Source organism: Microcaecilia unicolor, chromosome 1 (genome assembly GCF_901765095.1).
Source record: "Microcaecilia unicolor chromosome 1, aMicUni1.1, whole genome shotgun sequence".
NCBI classification, from domain to species: domain Eukaryota; kingdom Metazoa; phylum Chordata; class Amphibia; order Gymnophiona; family Siphonopidae; genus Microcaecilia; species Microcaecilia unicolor.
This window is the reverse complement of record NC_044031.1, coordinates 546,252,694-546,272,975: the sequence shown is the minus strand read 5'-3', so window position 1 is coordinate 546,272,975 and position 20,282 is coordinate 546,252,694. Positions and strand designations below refer to the sequence as shown.

The following is a 20,282-nucleotide window of genomic DNA, read 5'->3' as shown; positions in this document are numbered from 1 at the left end:
ATCTTGGTTGCTTTTGCTAATCTCCTAAACGGCTGACGGTCCAGCATTATGTATTGGATGCCTGCTTACATGGTTCTATTAAAAGCCGTTCAGAAAGGGCAACCCTCTCTTTTAATTCAGCTTCATTGGCTTCCTTTTCATGCCCGCTGTTCATTTAAACTATGTACCATCATTTTCAGATTAATACGTGGTTTAGCTCCAAGTTATTTACCTGGCCTATCTCTATCCAAATTCAAAAATAATTTAATACCTTTTATTCCATCTGAAAACGAAATACTGTTTAAAAGGTTTCTTTTACTGCTTCCTTTATTTATCAAACAGTAAAATTTTGGAACTCTCAACCTTTTTTTTTATTAAGAACGGAACCCTCCTATTTAAGATTCAGAAAATTATTAAAATCATACTTATTTAAGAAATTTTTTAAATCTTGTTTAATTAATGAAACTTTCGGGTTTTTTAAAATAAAATTTGTATAATCAGGGAATGATGGTTTCCTTTTACTTTTATTTGTAATCCACGCTAAGGGTGTATGACAAAGTGGCAGTAGCTCTACTGCCACTTTGTAAAAGGGCCCCTTAGCTTTGGGCAAGTTGTAGAATGTACATTAGTACATAAGTATTGCCATACTGTTTCCAACAGTGGCCAATCCAGGTCACAAGTACCTGGCAAGATCCCAAAATAGTACAATACATTTTATGCTGCTTATCCCAGAAATAAGCAGTGGATTTGGGGGGGAATGGGGGTGAAAATGATCGTCTTGCCTAAATGGCTTTAGCTTCTCCAATATTTACCCCTTGTGCTTCAGAGAAAAGAGTTCCAGCAATGTAAGTGAATGTTGTGTATGTTTTTGTGGAGTGGGATGAAGCCCCATATGAAATGCTCATTATCACAAGAGCCAAAAGAGGAGGGAGGACTGAGGCTCCCTGATATAAAAGATCTATAACATGGCTTGCTTGATGCGGATTGGGGGAACAAGTGGATACTGTAATTTGCAGCTAGAGAGACAAGATGGCCAAACCTTCTGCTTTAGTTTACCTTTTGTATGCAGAGGGACATAATCTCCTGCCCATACTGGAATATAATATTCTTATTACATCAATTCAATGGACTTGGAAAATAGGGTGTAGGCTTTTTGGATTTCCAGAGAGATTTTCTTTTTATTTGCCTCTGCAGGCAAATGGTGACTTCCCCCTGGGGATGCAGAATATGGACTTTAAAGAGTGGAAAACAAAAGGGATTATTCAGGTGCAACATCTGGGAGGAGCAGCAGCTGCACATTAGGTCATTTGAAGTGATGAGGGTCATGTATGCTTGGAGAAAAGAGAGAATTATCACTACCTTCAAGCCTGCCACTTTGACCGCTAAATACTTAAGCTGTGTGAGGCCTCTGAAGGGAGTAGGTTCCCTGCCATGGCCCAAAGTCATCCCCAATTGGGAGGATTTCCCTAGGTTTACTTGCAAGCCTGAGAATTTATTGAAGAGTGTAAAATGAGCCAATGAAAGCATATTCTACAGATCTCTCATTATCAGCAGAAGGTCTGCCACAGAAAGAGCTTTTAATTCTTAGTTGCCTACCTTTATGCCTCAGATATTAGAATCTAAACCTAATTTCACTGTGAGGGGCTCCAAGCATAAAACAAATAAAGGGAAAGGGAAATGGGACTTGATATACTGCCTTTCTGAGGTTTTTGCAACTACATTCAAAGCGGTTTACATATATTCAGGTACTTATTTTGTACCAGGGGCAATGGAGGGTTAAGTGACTTGCCCAGAGTCACAAGGAGCTGCAGTGGGAATGGAACTCAGTTCCCCAGGATCAAACTTCATTGCACTAACTACTAGGCTACTCCTCCAGGGACAAGGACATCCCTTCTGTGTGTCTCACTCCAAAGTAAAAGGCTGCCTGCCATTTAATTGAAGTTGTACCTGAGGGGTAGAATATAAATGTTTTTATTTTTCTTCGAATGTCTCCATCAAAGCCACAGCAAGCCAGTACCTCCCACATATAGTCCCACAAGTCACTATCAAATGCCTGCTCAGTATCTATCTATACTGGCTAAAGCTGCATCTGCCCTCAGTTCCTGTGCCTTTATAAATTCTCCCACTAATTTAATTTGGTCATCCGAGGGTCATATGAATTTTCAAGCACAAAAATGTGATAACATTCATTAACCCTGCACAGCTCTTATTTAAACCCAGCTTTGCTCATTTTCTATTCCTTAACTTTAAACCAGAAACGTTCAGCTAGACATGCTGCCAAGGGTTAACTGGACCCAGTGACTTGATTTTATTGGAAGATTTTGCACAGCTTCATCTGCTGGTCATAAACTACTGAATGAAAAGTTTTAGTTTCCTGCTCTGGAATACTAGGAAAACAAAGGATGATACCAACCTCTTCCTTCTCATTTAAGCACACATGTAAATGAACAGATGTGCTCTGTTTAAGGCAGAGGAGGCACATTTTTCAAAGTCCATCATTATTCTGGAAACTTCATATCAAAAGAACATTGACAAGTTGGAGACAATTCAAAGGAAGATCACCATAACATCATGCTGCCTGAACTATAAGTTATACACAGAGCATGATGTAAAGTAAGACACATTCTCTAGAAAAAAGAGGGAAATGATACAAATATTCAGATAAGTAGAAGGCTTCAATACAGGGTCAGGGGATTTTGGATTTAGATCATGGCAAGTTATATTCAGATGCCGTACGTACTTTCCTGTCTTCGGAGGGCTTACAATCTAAGAAGCCGATGCTCAAAATCTAATGCCGGCGCTAGGGGCAACGTTAGGGTTCTCAGAATGTTCAAACGGAACTTACATTGGGGACAATGTGTGTGCCAAAGATGGCTGCAAATTGCATTAAAATGTAATCAATCCTATGTAAATGAGGTCCTTAGTTATTCACTCCTAATGCGCAGAAACAGGGCACAAACCAAACCCTGCCCTTACTGCTGAAAATCTAACACCAGCTCCAAGCTGGTGCTGAAGCATTTGAAAAGAGGATTTCTCATGGAATTTGAAGGCAGCAGCAGTACAAGATCCAAGCAAAAAAAAAAAAAGGCCTGCGAGTATTTGGGCTGTATGTCCACTTGGCCATATGTGTGAGATGTTTGCCTCTGTCTGTCTTGGCCCTCTTTCTCTCTCATCCTCTGCTCTCACATACACTGTCACAGGGGCCCACCGCTTAGGCAGAGACACAAGCTGGAGAAAGCAGTTTTGATTTCAGAGGTAAGACTGTCTCTCTAATATAAATTAAGCACAGGCTTTCTGCAGCCCCGGTCACTTTCCTCACCCCTACACAGCATGCATATAATTCAAATACAATTTGTTCTCAGCACTGGAGCGCTATTTCTCAGCACTGATCCCGAAGTGAGAGATAGGCGCTGTTAGCTCTAGTCCGGAGTTCTGGGCATGGGCCCAAAGGTTTGCACCTGAGGCAATGGAGTTTGAGTGACTTCCCAAAGATAAAAAGGAGCTGCAGTGTGATTTGAATCAGGCGTCCTTGGTTCTCAACTCACTGATCTCTAACCATTAGGCTACTCCTCCACTCCTAAGGTAACATATTCCTTAGTAGAAAAAGCTCAAGAATAGGAAGGTGCTTATAGAGAATATGAGAAAATATTTGTCACTAAAAAGGCATGAGACATGTGGAACGGACTTCTAGCTTTTGCTTAGGAAAATTTTGTGTGTGTAAAGAATGAACACTAAATAGGCTATGAGCACAATGCCTCTAAATTAATGTGCATAAAGCTGATTTAGATAAAATAAAACATTTTATATGCATCCATTTCTGGGGAAAAAAAACAAGAAAATGTAAAACAATTGACCCAAAAAAGCTCAACATGATCCATAAATGAACCCCAAATTTCATCCATGCACATCCTTAGCAGATGAGGTTGGAGCTATAATAGTTGCAAAATTGAAAAAAAAAGCACAGGGCATGCAAACGGAACCACAGTGGCACTAATGTAGTGAGCACTAATAACTGAGGAAAACTTTTCACAGTAATCAGGCAGAAATAGGTGGTCCTTATCTGCCAATACCTTCAGTAGGAATAAAATAGAAGTTCTTACTTCAGTCCAGATTAGTGGAAAACCAGCAGCAACTCTTGATTTGGAAAATTGCTGTAGACTTGAATCATGCGTTAACATATGCTAACTATTTGTATGCCAGGCCTTTGAATATCCAAGCATAATTATTAACACAGAATACATCCATCCATTGTGAGCTCTTTCCACCAGAGGATGAATTCTGTATGATATGCAGATGTTGAGCACTAGCTCATTTCCTGAAATGATAAACATTGAAATAATTAAATCTTTACATGGCTTTTCTTCATCTCTATCTTGGCATATCAAGAGCGAGATGCAGAGTGTTGCAAATAGTTCAGGATGCAGCAGCGAGACTCATAGTTGGGTCCCCAAGGTTTTCAAATATTACTCCAGTGTTAAAACAACTACACTGGCTGCCGGAGTCTCACAGAATCAAGTATAAGGTATTATCTTTGGTACACCAAAAGTTATACTCTGTGGTTCCTTTCTACTTAACTGTAAATGTTTACTGGTCAAAGCAATCCTTGCAGTCAGAGCATGCTATGTGATCGTCCCTAGTTCCCGTGGCGCAGATTTGGTATGCTGATACATGAGCTTCTGCTTTCTCTGTGGCCTGTGTCAGTCTGTGGAATGCCCTTTCTGGACAAATCTACCTATGCCAGACTGTGACGTTTAAAAAAAAAATGATTGAAAACTCAGGGTCCCTTCTACCAAGGCGCGGCAAAAGGGGGCTGCACTGGCTTCGGCATGTGTTTGTGACACACGCCGAGGCCCCTTTTTGCTGCAGTGGGTAAAAGGTAGGTCTTTCTTTTTTTAAAGAAATGGCCGTGTGGCCATTTCAGAGGTGGAGCCCTTACTGCCACCCACTGAGTTGGCATTAATGGTTCCTGCCTTAACCCGGCCCGGTGGTAGCTACGTAGCGCGCAGCACTGCCTGATTACCGTTGGGTACACACTGGTGCTACAAAAACGTATATATTTTTGTAGCGCTGGTTATGATAGCGCACTGGGAGTAACACTCTCATCCTCCCTGTCTAATCAACTCATAACCTTGGGGTCATCTTCGACTCCTCTCTCTCTCCTTCTCTGCACATGGCCCATCCTCTCTGCACATCATCTGTGACCCCTAACTCTTACTTTTCCTAAGTGATCCCACATGCTTATCCCACATGGTTATCCCATGCCTTCTTAAATTCTGACACAGTTCTCGACTCCACAACCTCCACTGGGAGGCCATTCCATGTTTCCACCACCCCTTCCGTGAAATAATACTTTCTTAGATTACTTTTAAGTGTGCTCCCTCTTAACTTCATTGTATGCTCCCTCATTCCAGAGTTTTCCTTCAGTTGAAAAAGGTTCACTTCCTGTACATCTCTATCACATCTCCTCTCTCCCTCCTCTCTTCCAGCGTATACATGTTGAGGTTTATAAGCCTGTCCCTATACTTTTTGTGTTCAAGACCGCTTACTAATTTTGTAGCCGCCCTCTGGACCAACTCCATCCTGTTTATATCTTTCCTTAGGTGCGGTCTCCAGAACTGCAGACAGTACTCTAAATGGGGCCTCACCAGAGACTTATACAAGGGGCACTATCACCTCCTTTTTCCTGCTAGTCATCCCTCTCTATGTATCCAAGCATCCTTCTGGCTTTCATCGTCGCTTTTTCTACCTGTTTGGGAGCTTTAAGGTCATCAGAAACAAATAATCATCCCCAAGTCCTGCTCTTCTTTCGTACACAGAAGCTCTACACCCCCTATACTGTATCGTTCTCTTGTGTTCTTGTGACCCAAGTGCATGACCCTGCATTTTTTAGCATTAAATCTTAGTTGCCAAATGTCAGACCATTCCTCAAGCTTCCCTAGGTCCTTCCTCATGTCATTCATACCTTCCAGGGTGTCCACCCTGTATGTATGTATGTATGTATGTATATAAGGTCTTTGAAAGCCTTGGATCAATTTAGGCGGGAGCTAAAACATTGTTATTCTTAAGAGGCATTTGGTGACCTTCATGCCTCTGAATAGATATGAGTCCTATCGGCTCAGGTAAGTGTGTGTGTAATATGTAGTTAATGCTAGTTTGCTGACTGTGTGAGGATTCCTTGCTAATGTGTTTTATGTGGTGGTCTCTGTTTTTGTAATGCCATGTCATTTTATCTGTGAATGTACTTACTGTAAATTGCCGAGAGCTCTATGGATTGTGCAGGTTTATAAATGTTCTAAATAAAATGTTCCTACAAAACTTAAAGGGTTGCATATGTGCTGCATGTCAAGTGGTGCTTAAGACGGCAACTCTGGCTGTAGCAACTAAGGCTGATGCTGGGCTGGCTTGAACTGTCCGAGTTCCCGCACATAGCAATCTGATTTAGGATGGGCTGGAGAGGGCTTCGATGGAAACTCCAGTAATTTGCAACGTGGGGACAGTGCCGGGCAGACTTTTACGGTCTGTGTCCTGCAAATGACCAGATGAATTCGGATAGGCTGGAGTGGGCTTTGACGGCAGTTCCAGTAGTTGGAACATAAGGACAGAGCTACTTTGTAGCTTCATTGTGTGTCCCCTAGTCCTAGTATTTTTGGAAAGAGTAAATAAGCGATTCACGTCTACCCGTTCCACTCCACTCATTATGTTATAAACTTCTGGAGCAGTAGCCTAGTGGTTAGTGCAGTGGACTCTGATCCTGAGGAACTGGGTTCAATTCCCACTGCAGCTCCTTGTGACTCTGGGCAAGTCACTTAACCCTCCATTGTCCCAGGTACAAATAAGTACCTGTATATAATATGTAAACCGCTTTGAATGTAGTTGGAAAAACCACAGAAAGGTGGTATATAATTCCCATTCCCTCTATCATATCTCCCCCTCAGCTGTCTTTTCTCCAAGCTGAAGAGCCTTAGCCACTTTAGCCTTTCCTCATAGGGAAGTTGTCCCATCCCCTTTATCATTTTCATCACCCTTCTCTGTACCTTTTCTAATTCCACTATATCTTTTTTTAAGATGCGGTGACCAGAATTGAACACAATATTCAAGGTGCGGTCGAACCATGGAGCGATACAAAGGTATTATAACATGCTCATTTTTGTTTTCCATTCCTTTCCTAATAATACCTAATATTCTACTTGCTTTCTTAGCTGCCACCGCAGACTGAGCAGAAGGTTTTCACGTAACATCAACAACGACGCCTAGATTCCTTTCCTGGTTGGTGACTCCTAATGTGGAGCCTTGCATTACGTAGCTATAACTCAGGTTCCCCTTTTCCACATGCATCACTTTGCACTTGCTCACATTAAACATCATCTGCCATTTAGATGCCCAGTCTCCCAGTCTCATAAGATCCTCTTGTAATTTTTCACAATGCAGTGGTTTGGTCCCCAACAGTAGAAGCACTTCTGCTAGGTATCCATGAAGGCCATTTTCCACCAACAGGCACATTTTTTTTAAACCTCAGGAAGATGGTAAAAGCAGTTCCCTAAATCAAACTCAATTTTGAGAGAGAAATATACAAGAAATATTTGGAGAGTAGCAAGTGTGTGTGTGTGGGAGGGATTATTGAAGAAAAAGAAAACTAGTAGCAAAGATTAAAAATATGTTAAGAGAAGCAAAAGCAAGAGATGGGCAGCCCAACATTTTTTTGTTTTGTTTCATTTCACAAGTCATTTGCAGCATTGTTCATTTAGGGTCTTGTCATTAGCCTTCATTTTTGTTCCAGGGCCAATATCATTATGAGTATGCACTCTTTTGGAAGACAGTGCATTTACTGCAGAAGTTTGTGAAACTTTCACTGCCAATGCTACAGTGTCCTGCCTGCTGCCACCGGTGCCTACCTAGTGCCCTGTGCGCCACCATTGCCTGTCACGGTTCCCACTGTGACTCGTGCCCTGCTCGCCTTCAGATGCCTTAGGGGGTGTTGGGCTGGGTCCTCTGCTGCTCTCCGTTGCTCCTCCTGCCTCGTGACCTGGTCCCACACCGTGCACTTTGGTGTGACAGCATTGAGGTTTTTCCCCTAGGCACATGCATTAAAGAGCTGCTCTTAAAAGAGCAGCATGCTGCTGTTTCGGGGATGCCTGTGGAGGTCAGAGTCTGGCCTGGAAGGAATTTAAGGGTGGTGCCTGTCCTCCATCAGGGCCTTCACAATGAGGTCTTGCTGCTGTGTGTCTTCGTGTTCCTATCTAGTCCTGCCATGGTCCTGCTCCAGCATTGTTTCTCCCGTGGTCCTGCTTCAGTCTCGTTCCTGATCAAGCTCCAGCCCTGCCTTGTCTCCAAGTTCTTGCCAAGCTCTTGTTTCCTTCTGGACCTGCCTTGTCCTTAGTGTCTTGTCTCAGACTGTCTTGCTTGTTGCCTTGTCCAGTCCCGTCTGGATCCATTTCTTAACCTGCTCTTGCCTGTCTGGGTGGCTGGAGAGGGGCAGGGGGAGAGAAGAGAATCGCTGGACATGGGTGGATGGAGGGGAGGGCAGGGGGAGAGGAGGGTTGCTGGACACGGGTGGATGGAGAGGAGGGAAGGGGGAGAGGAAGGTTGCTGGACATGGGTGGATGGAGGGGAGAGGAGGGTTGCTGGACATGGATGGAGGGGAGGGAAGAGTGAGGATGAGATGAGGGAAAAGGAAGAGAGGAGAAAAACTGCACATGGATGAAGAAAATAGGCAGAAGCTGGATCCACTGGACAGTCAAGTCTGCAGAGGACCCAGCTTTTACTTACGGATGTAGGGCAAGAAATGAAGAAGAAAGGCGGAAAGTAAAGAAATAAATGGAAAGGAAGCCCTGGAAATGGAGTTAAGAGGACAGATAGCAGCAGAATCGGATACTGGGCCAGCATGATCAGAAAAACAAGTCACCAGACAAGAAAGGTAGAAAAAAATCATTTTATTTTCATTATAGTGTTTGGAATATGTCCAAGCATCGTCAGATGATAACATCACTTGTGTGCTGAATCATCCTCTTTACAAATTACCAGCAAAGATGACAGAGAACGCACTTGTTATAATCTTGTGCCAATACATCTCAAATTTAGCACATTTTTATTTTTCAAAGACAAGTAATAACATGCCAATTTTAATGGCACATTTTTTGTTAAAGGGTTTATTACCTGGAAAATATTGGTAATATGAGTTAACTCTACTTTGTTCTATATTATTTAGCACAAGGCTTCCCAAACCTGACCTGGAGACCCCATAGCCAGTCAGGTTTTCAGGATATCTACAATGAATATTTATTTATTTATTTATTAAGATCTATTTACCACCTTTTTGAAGGAATTCACACAAGGCGAATATGTAGAAAATCAATTTGCATGCGCTAGAGATTCAGTATATGCTTACTGATTTCAATACATATTCATTCTGGCTATCCTGAAAAATCAACTGGCTGTGACTGTCAGGGTTTCCAGGCCAGGTTTGGGAAACCCTCATTTAGCATGACAAATCTCTGCATCCTTCATTTGTTCATTCAGACCATCTGTAAAACAGTAACTAAGGATTTGGGACAATCTTCTTTAGTGGAGTGGGAATGTTATACATCCTTCTCTTTTCTATAGATGAAATGGAATGAAAGAAGGGTCCCAGTTGCCATCCTGTAGTAAATATAAACAAATACAACATACCTTAAAACCCAAGACGATGCTTATAAAAATTAGAATAATTATAGTGAGACATGTAGGATTCATGGATGTAATCTCCTCCTTGTAGGGAAAATTAGCAGGCTGAAAAGAGAGAGAAAAAAATTAAAAACAGAATATTGGTAAAGTACATGAATCTATATAATCTTGATATTCCTGCTCACTGTGCATATCAGGATATTTTTGGGAAAAATTTGAAACTTCGTGAGATGCCTGCAAGCCAGTGGGGTACTTTGTCGATGTGAGCTAGAACGTATATCTTCAACAGAAATTTCCCTATAGAAATTTCCCTTTAAAAATACATGGGCCAGCCACGCCACAAATACTCATGTTCCTGTGAACTCTGCATCTGCTGTGCAGCAGACACAAAGTCTGCACCTTAAAGCAATCAAGGGAATTTCAAAATGCCCTCCCTGAGCCAGCCCTGCAGAATGGAGGGCATTACCCATGTAAAAAGTAGTAAAATTTGTTCTTCATATGTAACTTACTATAATGCTAAAACCCTTACCACATACATACTTAAAATTTAAATAAATAATAATGTTCATGTTGTATAAAATATACATTTTACTTTTAAGTTACTATTTTTGCATATACAGTTGTTTCTATATTGTTCATTTTATGTATGCAGTCTTAACCACTGAGACAATTTCTTCATGCATAAATGATACTTTTGTGATTCTTTGACAAAAATGGCAGCTCTTATAAGTTCTGCAGAACAGTTACACGTTTATTGATTTGTGAGCATTTAAAAGAAAGTAACATATGGCCAGATGCACAAAGTTTACCCTGCTATTAACATTTGCTTTAGACTGGTTCTAGCCAGTCTAAAACAAGCACCAGTCTAAAGCAAGCAACCATGTAGCTAATAATACTCAATGTGTTTTGCATAAATACAAAAATGTTGCCATACTGGGACAGACTGAAGGTCCATCAATCCCAGAATCCTGTTTACAACAGTAGCCAATCCAGGTCACAAGTACCTGGCAAGATCCCAAAACAGTACAATACATTTTAAGCTGCTTATCCTAGAAATAAGCAGTGGATTTTCCCAAGTCCATTTTGATAATGGCTTATGAACTTTTCTTTTAGGAAGCTATCCAAACCTTTTTAAAACCCCGCTTAGCTAACTGCTTTTACCATATTCTCTGGCAACAAATTCCAGAGTTTAATTACATGCTGAGTGAAGAAATATTTTCTCCGATTTGTTTTATATTTACTACTCTCTAGCTTCATTGCGTGTCCCCTAGTCCTAGTATTTTTGGAAAGCGTAAACAAGCGATTCACATCTAACCTGTTCCACTCCACTCATTATTTTATATACCTCTATCTTATTTCCCCTCAGCCGTCTTTTCTCCAAGCTGAAGAGACCTACCCGTTTCAGCCTTTCCTAATAAGGCAGTTGTCCCATCCCCTTCATTTTCGTCATCCTTCTCTGTACCTTTTCTAATTCCACTATATCGTTTTTGAGATACGGTGACCAGAATTGCACACAGTATTCAAGGTGCGGTCGTACCATGGAGTGATACAAAGGCATTATAACATCCTCATTTTTATTTTCCAGTCCTTTCCTAATAATACCTAACATTCTATTTGCTTTCTTTGCCACCACAGCACACTGAGCAGAGGGTTTCAAAGTATCAATGATGACTCCTAGATCCTTTTCCTGGTTGGTGACTCCTAACGCAGAACCTTGCATTACGTAGCTATAGTTCAGGTTCCGCTTTCCCACATGCATCACTTTGCACTTGCTCACATTAAACATCACCTGCCATTTGGATGTCCAGTTTCCCAGTCTCATAAGGTCTTCTTGCAATATTTTACAATCCTCTTGAGATTTAACAACTTTGAATAACTTTGTGTCATCAGCAAATTTAATTGCCTCACTAGTTATTCCCATATGTAGATGTCAGACTTGTGAGTTCTTGTACCAAGTAGAGCGTGGCTGAGCCCAGTACTCACACCAGGTTCTGCTTCGTGGCCGGACAACCCCGGATTTCACCTACGCTGACCGCCGTTCCCCAGAGGTTGAGCCCCTAGGTGCGGGCGGCCTGCAGGGCTGACGAGATGGAGCAGGAAGCAGAGTGATGAACATGACAGCCAGACAGGCAGCAGGCAAGAGAGTGATCCAGGTACAGGCAGAGTCAGTAGGCAGGCAGCAGACACAAGAGTAATCCAGGTAAAGGCAGAGTCAGTAGGCAGGCAGCAGACACGAGAGTAATCCAGGTACAGGCTAAGTCAGCAACGAAGAACCAAAGTAGAGGAGAAGCACACTAAGTAACACCTACTAAAGTAGAAGCCAAAGCAAGGAATCTAGGGAGAGCTCAGCTGATAAAGTGCTGGCGTCTGATATCAGCAGGGAGAAGGGGCACAGCCATAGGACAAGAGCAGGGGAAGGAGGAACCGGAAGACCAATAGGAGAGAAGCAAGGGAAGCCAGGCAGAGAGTGAATGATACATACCTGTAGCAGGTGTTCTCCGAGGACAGCAGGCTGATTGTTCTCACGACTGGGGTGACGTCCGCGGCAGCCCCCACCAACCGGAAAAAAGCTTCGCGGGACGGTCGGCACTCAGGGCACGCCCACCGCGCATGCGCGGCCGTCTTCCCGCCCGTGCGCGACCGCTCCCGCCAGTTGAATGACTAGCAAAAGATGAAACACACAACTCCAAAGGGGAGGAGGGAGGGTAGGTGAGAACAATCAGCCTGCTGTCCTCAGAGAACACCTGCTACAGGTATGTATCATTCACTTTCTCCGAGGACAAGCAGGCTGCTTGTTCTCACGACTGGGGTATCCCTAGCTCTCAGGCTCACTCAAAACAAGAACCCAGGTCAATTGAACCTCGCAACGGCGAGGGTACAACAGAAATTGACCTACGAAGAACAACTAACTGAGAGTGCAGCCTGACCAGAATAAATTCGGGTCCTGGAGGGTGGAGTTGGATTTACACCCCAAACAGATTCTGCAGCACCGACTGCCCGAACCGACTGTCGCGTCGGGTATCCTGCTGGAGGCAGTAATGTGATGTGAATGTGTGGACAGAAGACCACGTCGCAGCCTTGCAAATCACTTCAAGTGGGCCACTGACGCTGCCATGGCTCTGACACTATGAGCCGTGACATGACCCTCAAGAGCCAGCCCAGCCTGGGCGTAAGTGAAGGAAATGCAATCTGCTAGCCAATTGGAGATGGTGCGTTTCCCGACAGCGACCCCTAGCCTGTTAGGGTCGAAAGAAACAAACAATTGGGCGGACTGTCTGTGGGGCTGTGTCCGCTCCAAGTAGAAGGCCAATGCTCTCTTGCAGTCCAATGTGTGCAACTGACGTTCAGCAGGGCGGGTATGCGGCCTGGGGAAGAATGTTGGCAAGACAATTGACTGGTTAAGATGGAACTCCGACACCACCTTCGGCAGGAACTTTGGGTGGGTGCGGAGCACTACTCTGTTATGATGAAATTTGGTATACGGAGCATGAGCTACCAGGGCTTGAAGCTCACTGACCCTACGAGCTGAAGTAACTGCCACCAAGAAAATGACCTTCCAGGTCAAGTACTTCAGATGGCAGGAATTCAGTGGCTCAAAAGGAGGTTTCATCAGCTGGGTGAGGACGACGTTGAGATCCCATGACACTGCAGGAGGCTTGATAGGGGGCTTTGACAAAAGCAAGCCTCTCATGAATCGAACGACTAAAGGCTCTCCAGAGATGGCTTTACCTTCCACACGATAATGGTAAGCACTAATCGCACTAAGGTGATTCCTTACTGAGTTGGTCTTGAGGCCAGACTCTGATAAGTGCAGAAGGTATTCAAGCAGGTTCTGTGCAGGGCAAGAACGAGGTTCTAGGGCCTTGCTCTCACACCAAACGACAAACCTCCTCCACTTGAAAAAGTAACTCTTTTAGTGGAATCCTTCCTAGAGGCAAGCAAGACCCGGGAGACACCCTCAGACAGACCCAACGCAGCGAAGTCTACGCCCTCAACATCCAAGCCGTGAGAGCCAGGGATTGAAGGTTGGGGTGCAGCAACGCTCCGTCGTTCTGCGAAATGAGAGTCGGAAAACACTCCAATCTCCACGGTTCTTCTGAGGACAACTCCAGAAGAAGAGGGAACCAGATCTGACGGGGCCAAAAGGGCGCTATCAGAATCATGGCGCCGCGGTCTTGCTTGAGCTTCAGTAAGGTCTTCCCCACCAAAGGTATGGGAGGATAAGCATACAGGAGGCCGGTCCCCCAATGAAGGAGAAAGGCATCTGACGCTAGCCTGCCGTGTGTCTGAAGTCTGGAACAGAACAGAGGCAGCTTGTGGTTGGTCTGAGAGGCGAAAAGATCCACCGAGGGGGTGCCCCACTCTCGGAAGATCTTGCGTACCACTCTGGAATGGAGCGACCACTCGTGCGGTTGCATGACTCTGCTCAGTCTGTCGGCCAGACTGTTGTTTACGCCTGCCAGGTACGTGGCTTGGAGGAGCATGCCGAACCGACACGCCCAACGCCACATCCCGACGGCCTCCTGACACAGGGGGCGAGATCCGGTGCCCCCCTGCTTGTTGACGTAATACATTGCAACCTGATTGTCTGTCCGAATTTGGATAATTTGGCAGGACAGCCGATCTCTGAAAGCCTTCAGTGCGTTCCAGATCGCTCGGAGCTCCAGGAGGTTGATCTGCAGATCCTTTTCCTGGAGGGACCACAGACCCTGGGTGTGAAGCCCATCGACATGAGCTCCCCACCCCAGGCGAGATGCATCCGTCGTCAACACTTTCGTGGGCTGTGGAATTTGAAATGGACGTCCCAGTGTCAAATTGGTCCGGATGGTCCACCAGAGCAGTGAAGTGCGGCAACTGGTGGAGAGGCGGATGACATCTTCTAGATTCCCGGTGGCTTGGAACCACTGGGAAGCTAGGGTCCATTGAGCAGATCTCATGTGAAGACGAGCCATGGGAGTCACATGAACTGTGGAGGCCATATGACCCAGAAGTCTCAACATCTGCCGAGCTGTGATCTGCTGAGACGCTCTGGTCTGCGAAGCCAGGGCCAGGAGATTGGTGGCCCTCGCTTCGGGAAGGTAGGCCTGAGCCGTCTGGGTATTCAGCAGAGCTCCTATGAATTCCAGAGACTGGGTTGGCTGGAGATGGGACTTTGGGTAATTTATCACAAACCCCAGCAGCTCCAGAAGCTGAATAGTGCACTGCATGGACCGGAGGGCTCCTGCCTCCGAGGTGTTCTTGACCAGCCAATCGTCGAGATATGGGAACACGTGCACTCCCAGCTTGCGTAGGTAGGCCGCTACCACCACGAGGCACTTGGTAAACACTCGTGGGGCAGAGGCGAGCCCAAAGGGCAGCACACAATACTGAAAGTGCCGTGCGCCCAGGTGGAATCTGAGATACTGTCTGTGAGCTGGCAGTATCGGTATGTGAGTATATGCGTCCTTTAAATCCAGGGAACATAGCCAATCGTTTTTCTGAATCATTGGCAGAAGGGTGCCCAAGGAAAGCATCCTGAACTTTTCTTTGACCAGGAATTTGTTCAGGCCTCTCAGGTCTAGGATGGGACGCATCCCCCCTGTTTTCTTTTCCACAAGGAAGTACCTGGAATAGAATCCCTGCCCTTCCTGCCCGGGTGGTACGGGCTCGACCGCATTGGCGCTGAGAAGGGCGGAGAGTTCCTCTGCAAGTACCTGCTTGTGATGGGAGCTGAAGGACTGAGCTCCCGGAGGACAATTTGGAGGCAGGGAGGCCAAATTCAGGGCGTATCCGCACCGCACTATTTGGAGAACCCACTGGTCGGAGGTTATGAGAGGCCACCTTTGGTGAAAAAATTTTAACCTCCCTCCGACCGGCAGATCGTCCGGTACGGACACTTGTAGGGCGGCTATGTTCCCGTGGATCCAGTCAAAAGCCCGTCCCCGGCTTTTGCTGTGGAGGCGCAGGGGGCTGCTTAGGCGCACGCTGTTGACGAGAACGAGCGCGCTGGGGCTGTCCCTGTGCCTGACGAGGCCTTCGGGCCGGCTGGTTGTACCTACGCTTCGCAAAAGAATAGGGTGCAGCCTGCTGGGCCCGGGAAAAACGTCCACCTGTGGAGGTGGATGCTGAAGGCGCCCGGTGGGAGAGCTTGTCGAGAGCGGTTTCCCGCTGATGCAGTTGGTCCACCATCTGCTCGACCTTCTCACCAAAAATGTTATCCCCCCGGCAAGGGACGTCGGCCAGTCTCTGCTGGGTGCGGTTGTCCAGGTCAGAGGCACGCAGCCATGAGAGCCTGCGCATCACTATACCTTGGGCCGCAGCACGAGATGCCACGTCACAGGTGTCATAGATACCCCTGGACAGGAACTTTCTGCACGCCTTCAGCTGCCTGACCACCTCCTGATAAGGCCTGGACTGCTCCGGCGGGAGCTTCTCGACCAGGTCCGCCAGTTGCTGCACATAGGTCCGCATGTGAATGCTCATATAGAGCAGGTATGATTGGATGCGGGTCACGAGCATGGAGGATTGGTAGGCCTTCCTCCCAAACGAGTCCAGAGTGCGAGACTCCCGCCCCGGGGGCGCCGAGGCGGTATCCCTCGAACTCCGTGCCCTCTTGAGAGCAGAATCCACGACCGCTGAGTCATGGGGCAATTGTGGCCGCATTAGCTCTGGGTCGGAGTGGATCCTGTACTGGGACTCTGCTTTCTTGGGAATGGTGGGGTTAGTTAATGGTTGCACCCAGTTCCGAAGCAGCGTCTCCTTAAGGACATTGTGCAGCGGCACCGTGGAGGACTCTCTAGGTGGTGATGGATAGTCGAGGACCTCGAGCATCTCGGCCCTCGGCTCTTCCACAGAGACCACGGGGAAGGGAATGCTAATAGACATATCCCGCACAAAGGAGGCAAAGGAGAGACTCTCAGGAGGTGAGAGTTTCCTCTCCGGTGAAGGCGTGGGGTCCGAGGGAAGGCCCGCAGACTCCTCTGAGGAGAAATATCTAGGGTCCTCCTCTTCCCCCCACGAGTCCTCATCCTCGGTGTCGGACATAAGCTCATGTAGCTGAGTCCTGAACCGGGCCCGGCTCGACGTCGAGGCACCAAGGTCTCGGTGTCGTCGAGCGGTGGACTCCCGCGCCGGCGGGGACGGAGCTCCCTCCATCGACGGGGACTCCACCTGCGTGGCGGTCGAGACCGGCACCGCAAGCGGCGGCGGTGTCGACGGCCCCGGCGCCGGGCTAGAGCTCGCCGGCGCCACAGTCATCGGCGCCGAGGGCGCAAGCACCCCCGGCGCCGGCACAGCCTGGCGCATCAGCCCTTCCAGGATCCCCGGAAGGATGGCTCTGAGGCACTCGTCCAGGCCCGCTGCCGGGAAAGGCGGTGGGGCCGGTAGGGGTGTCGGCGCCAGAAGCTGCTGGGGGCCAGGAGACGGCACCGAGGTGCCGGAACCCCGACGCGTCGGTACCTCCACAACCGACGGAGACCTCTCCTCTCGACGATGACGCTTCGGCGTCGCCTCCTCTCCGATATCCGGATGCACCGAGGGCGACCGGTGACGACGCTTCTTATCTTTCTTACGATGCCCGTCACCGGCGCCGGAAGGCATGGAGGAGGAGGAGGTCGATCCCCCTCGGTCTCGAGGTACCGGGTCAGACAGGGTTCGGTCCCGTGGCCCACGAGTTGAGGGAGTGACCGGGGCCGACTGCCCACGCGGCCTCTCACCCCCACTCTCACCGGAGGACCGGCTGGCCGACGGGACCTGTTCTCCTGGGGTCGCTGCCATCGGTGCCGATGTCTCGGGCATCGATACCTGTACCGAAGGGCCGGGCGTCGATACCGATGCCTCCGAGGTCGACGTCGAGGGGCCGGCGCAAGTTCCAAAAAGACGGTCCCGCAGAACTTGCCTCGCAACCTGAGTCCGTTTCCGGAGACCGAGACACAGAGAACACGACTTGATATTGTGCTCCGGCCCGAGGCACTGGAGGCACCAAGCGTGGGTGTCGGTCTGCGAGATCGGCCGGCCGCAGCGACCACACTTTTTAAATCCACTCGGGACCTTCGAGGACATCGACGGAAAAATCGCGTCGGCGAAGTCAAAGTCGTCAATGGTGGCTGAAATCACACCACGAAAAAGGAAAACGACCGTGCGGCCACTAGGCTGCAATGCAGCGTCCCCGCTGGAAGCGAGGGAAAAAAGGGAGCGCGTGCTCCACACGCGCAGGGTTTCTTTTTTTTTTTTTTAAAAAGAAACCGGACGGTAACTAAACCGAAATAAACAAAGAAAAAGCACGATCGGCGTAAACGCGATCGAAAATCCGGCGGCTGAATCAGAGAGAGCGGCGGGGCACGACTCTCTCCAGACGCGGAAAAAAAGGAACTGGCGGGAGCGGTCGCGCACGGGCGGGAAGACGGCCGCGCATGCGCGGTGGGCGTGCCCTGCGTGCCGACCGTCCCGCGAAGCTTTTTTCCGGTTGGTGGGGGCTGCCGCGGACGTCACCCCAGTCGTGAGAACAAGCAGCCTGCTTGTCCTCGGAGAAGAAGAGCAGACCCAGGTGGGTGGAAGCAAAGCAATCAAGGAGCCTGGAAGCCAGGCAGAGAGAGAGCAGAGCCAGGTGCATGGAAGCAAAGCAATCAAGGAGCCTGCAGCCAGAGAAGAACTACACACACATGGCTCAGGGCTGTGCCAGTCAAGTGTGTGTGTCGATGGGACCCTGCGCAGCCCGAGGACGCCGCTTGCGTTGAGGTAGGGGACATGACAGTACCCCCTCCTTAAGGACCCCCCCTCTGCCTAGGTCCGGGTTTGGATGGATAGCGGGTATGGAACTCCTGGATCAATTCAGGTGAATGGACGTTGGCAGCAGGCTCCCAGGAATTATCCTCTGGACCAAAGTGCTTCCAGGATAGCAAATAGAACAGCCGTCCCCTTTGACGTTTGGAGTCCAGAACCTCATCTACTTTGAATTCAGGATCCGGCTCGGAATCAGGAACAATGATCTTCTTTGGCTCTGGGTGCCATTTTGAGGTCAAGAATGGCTTTAGCAGGGACACATGGAAAGCGCTGTGGACCTTGAGATTACCTGGTAACTGGAGACGATAAGTGACGGCTCCCACCCGAGATCATACTGAAAAGGGTCCAATGTATCGGGGAGCAAACTTGAAGGAGGGTAATCGGAGTCTCAAGTATTTGGTACAAAGCCAAACTTTTTGTCCAGGTTGAAAGGTCGAAGCAGACCACCTCTTACGATCTGCAAAAAGCTTGTATCTAGCAGTGGCTCACTGAAGATGTTGTTGGACCCTGCTCCAAATGTCCTGGATATCAGTGAGAGTCTGTTGGAGCTGAAGCGAGGCTTGGGTCTGAGGGATTGGAAGTAGTAGTCATGGGTGGCGCCCTTATACTGTAAAAAATGGTGACGTACGAGAGGCAGTGTGGAGACCGTTGTTATAGGCGAATTCAGCCCAGGAGAGTAATGTGGACTAATCATCCTGTCGGTTATTAGTGTACATTCACAGGAAGGTCTTGAGAGTTTGGTTGACCCGTTCCACCAGTCCATTGGTCTGTGGGTGGTATGCAGATGAGAAATGGGTGGTGATGCGAACAGCAGAACACAGAGCTCTCCAGAACCTAGACGTGAATTGCGATCCATGATCACTTATGATTCGGAGAGGGAGGCCATGTAAACGGAAAATATGCTGGATGAAAGCCTTGGCAAGAGTGGCGGCTGAAGGGAGAGATCTCATGGGAATAAAATTGGCCATTCGAGAAAATCGGTCCACCACAACCCAAAATGACCATGTGGCCTTGGGAAGGTGGTAAATCTGTAACAAAATCCATAGATACTTCCTGCCAAGGCAGATGGAACTGGCAGTGGCTGTAAAAATCCCCAAGGCTTGCCTGGAGAGGATTTGTTTCGGGCGCAGGTGGGACAGGTGGAAAGAAATTGTAAGACATCCTGCACCATGCGTGGCCACCAATAGTATTAAGAGATCAAGTGAAAGGTCTTGCGGAATCCAGAGTGACCAGCAAACGTGGAGGAGTGTCCCCATTTGAGAACCTTTTTCCTAGACTGGGGTGGTACAGAAGTCTTCGTGATTGTGGGAGTGACCACAGTAGTGGAGGCGACACAAGCAGGATTAAGCATGGGGTAGAACTCCTCGGGTTCTTCGGGAGGGTTGAAGGCCTGGATAGGGCATAAGTTTGAATATTCTTTTCAGCAGGTCGGAATACCAGGCGGAAGTTAAAGCGGGCAAAGAAAAGAGACCAACATGCCTGTCGTGGGTTTAGTCTCTTAGCATCCTGGAGGTATAGAAGATTCTTGTGGTCGGTGATCACTGTGATGGGATGTAAAGCCCCTTCTAGGAGATATCGCCATTCTTGGAGAGCCAATTTAAGGGCTAACAACTCCCAGTCCCCAATAGTGTAGTTACGCTCTGCCGAAGAAAAGGTTTTTGGAAAAAAAGAAACAGGAAAAAAAGAAACAGGGGTGACGCTTGCCGGAGTCTGAGTTTGAGACAGAATGGCCCCAGCCCCCAGAGAAGTGGCATCCACTTCTAAGATGAATGGACTTTTGATATCCGGACTCCAAAGAACAGGAGCGGACAGAAAGGCTTGCTTAAGGTGGCAAAGGCCTCTTTGGCCTCCGGTGTCCAGTTCTTCACATCAGCACCCTTCCT

At 47.6% G+C, this 20,282-nt stretch overlaps 1 protein-coding gene across 1 annotated transcript in view; it reads right to left on the bottom strand.

Moving 5' to 3' along the window:
* LAPTM4B (lysosomal protein transmembrane 4 beta) overlaps nt 1–20,282 on the bottom strand; it is a 177,430-nt gene that overhangs the window by 62,892 nt on the left and 94,256 nt on the right. Inside the window, exon 5 of the mRNA XM_030190188.1 lies at nt 9,646–9,744. Within this exon, the coding sequence (XP_030046048.1) occupies nt 9,646–9,744 (99 nt within the window). The remainder of the gene's footprint in view (nt 1–9,645; nt 9,745–20,282) is intronic.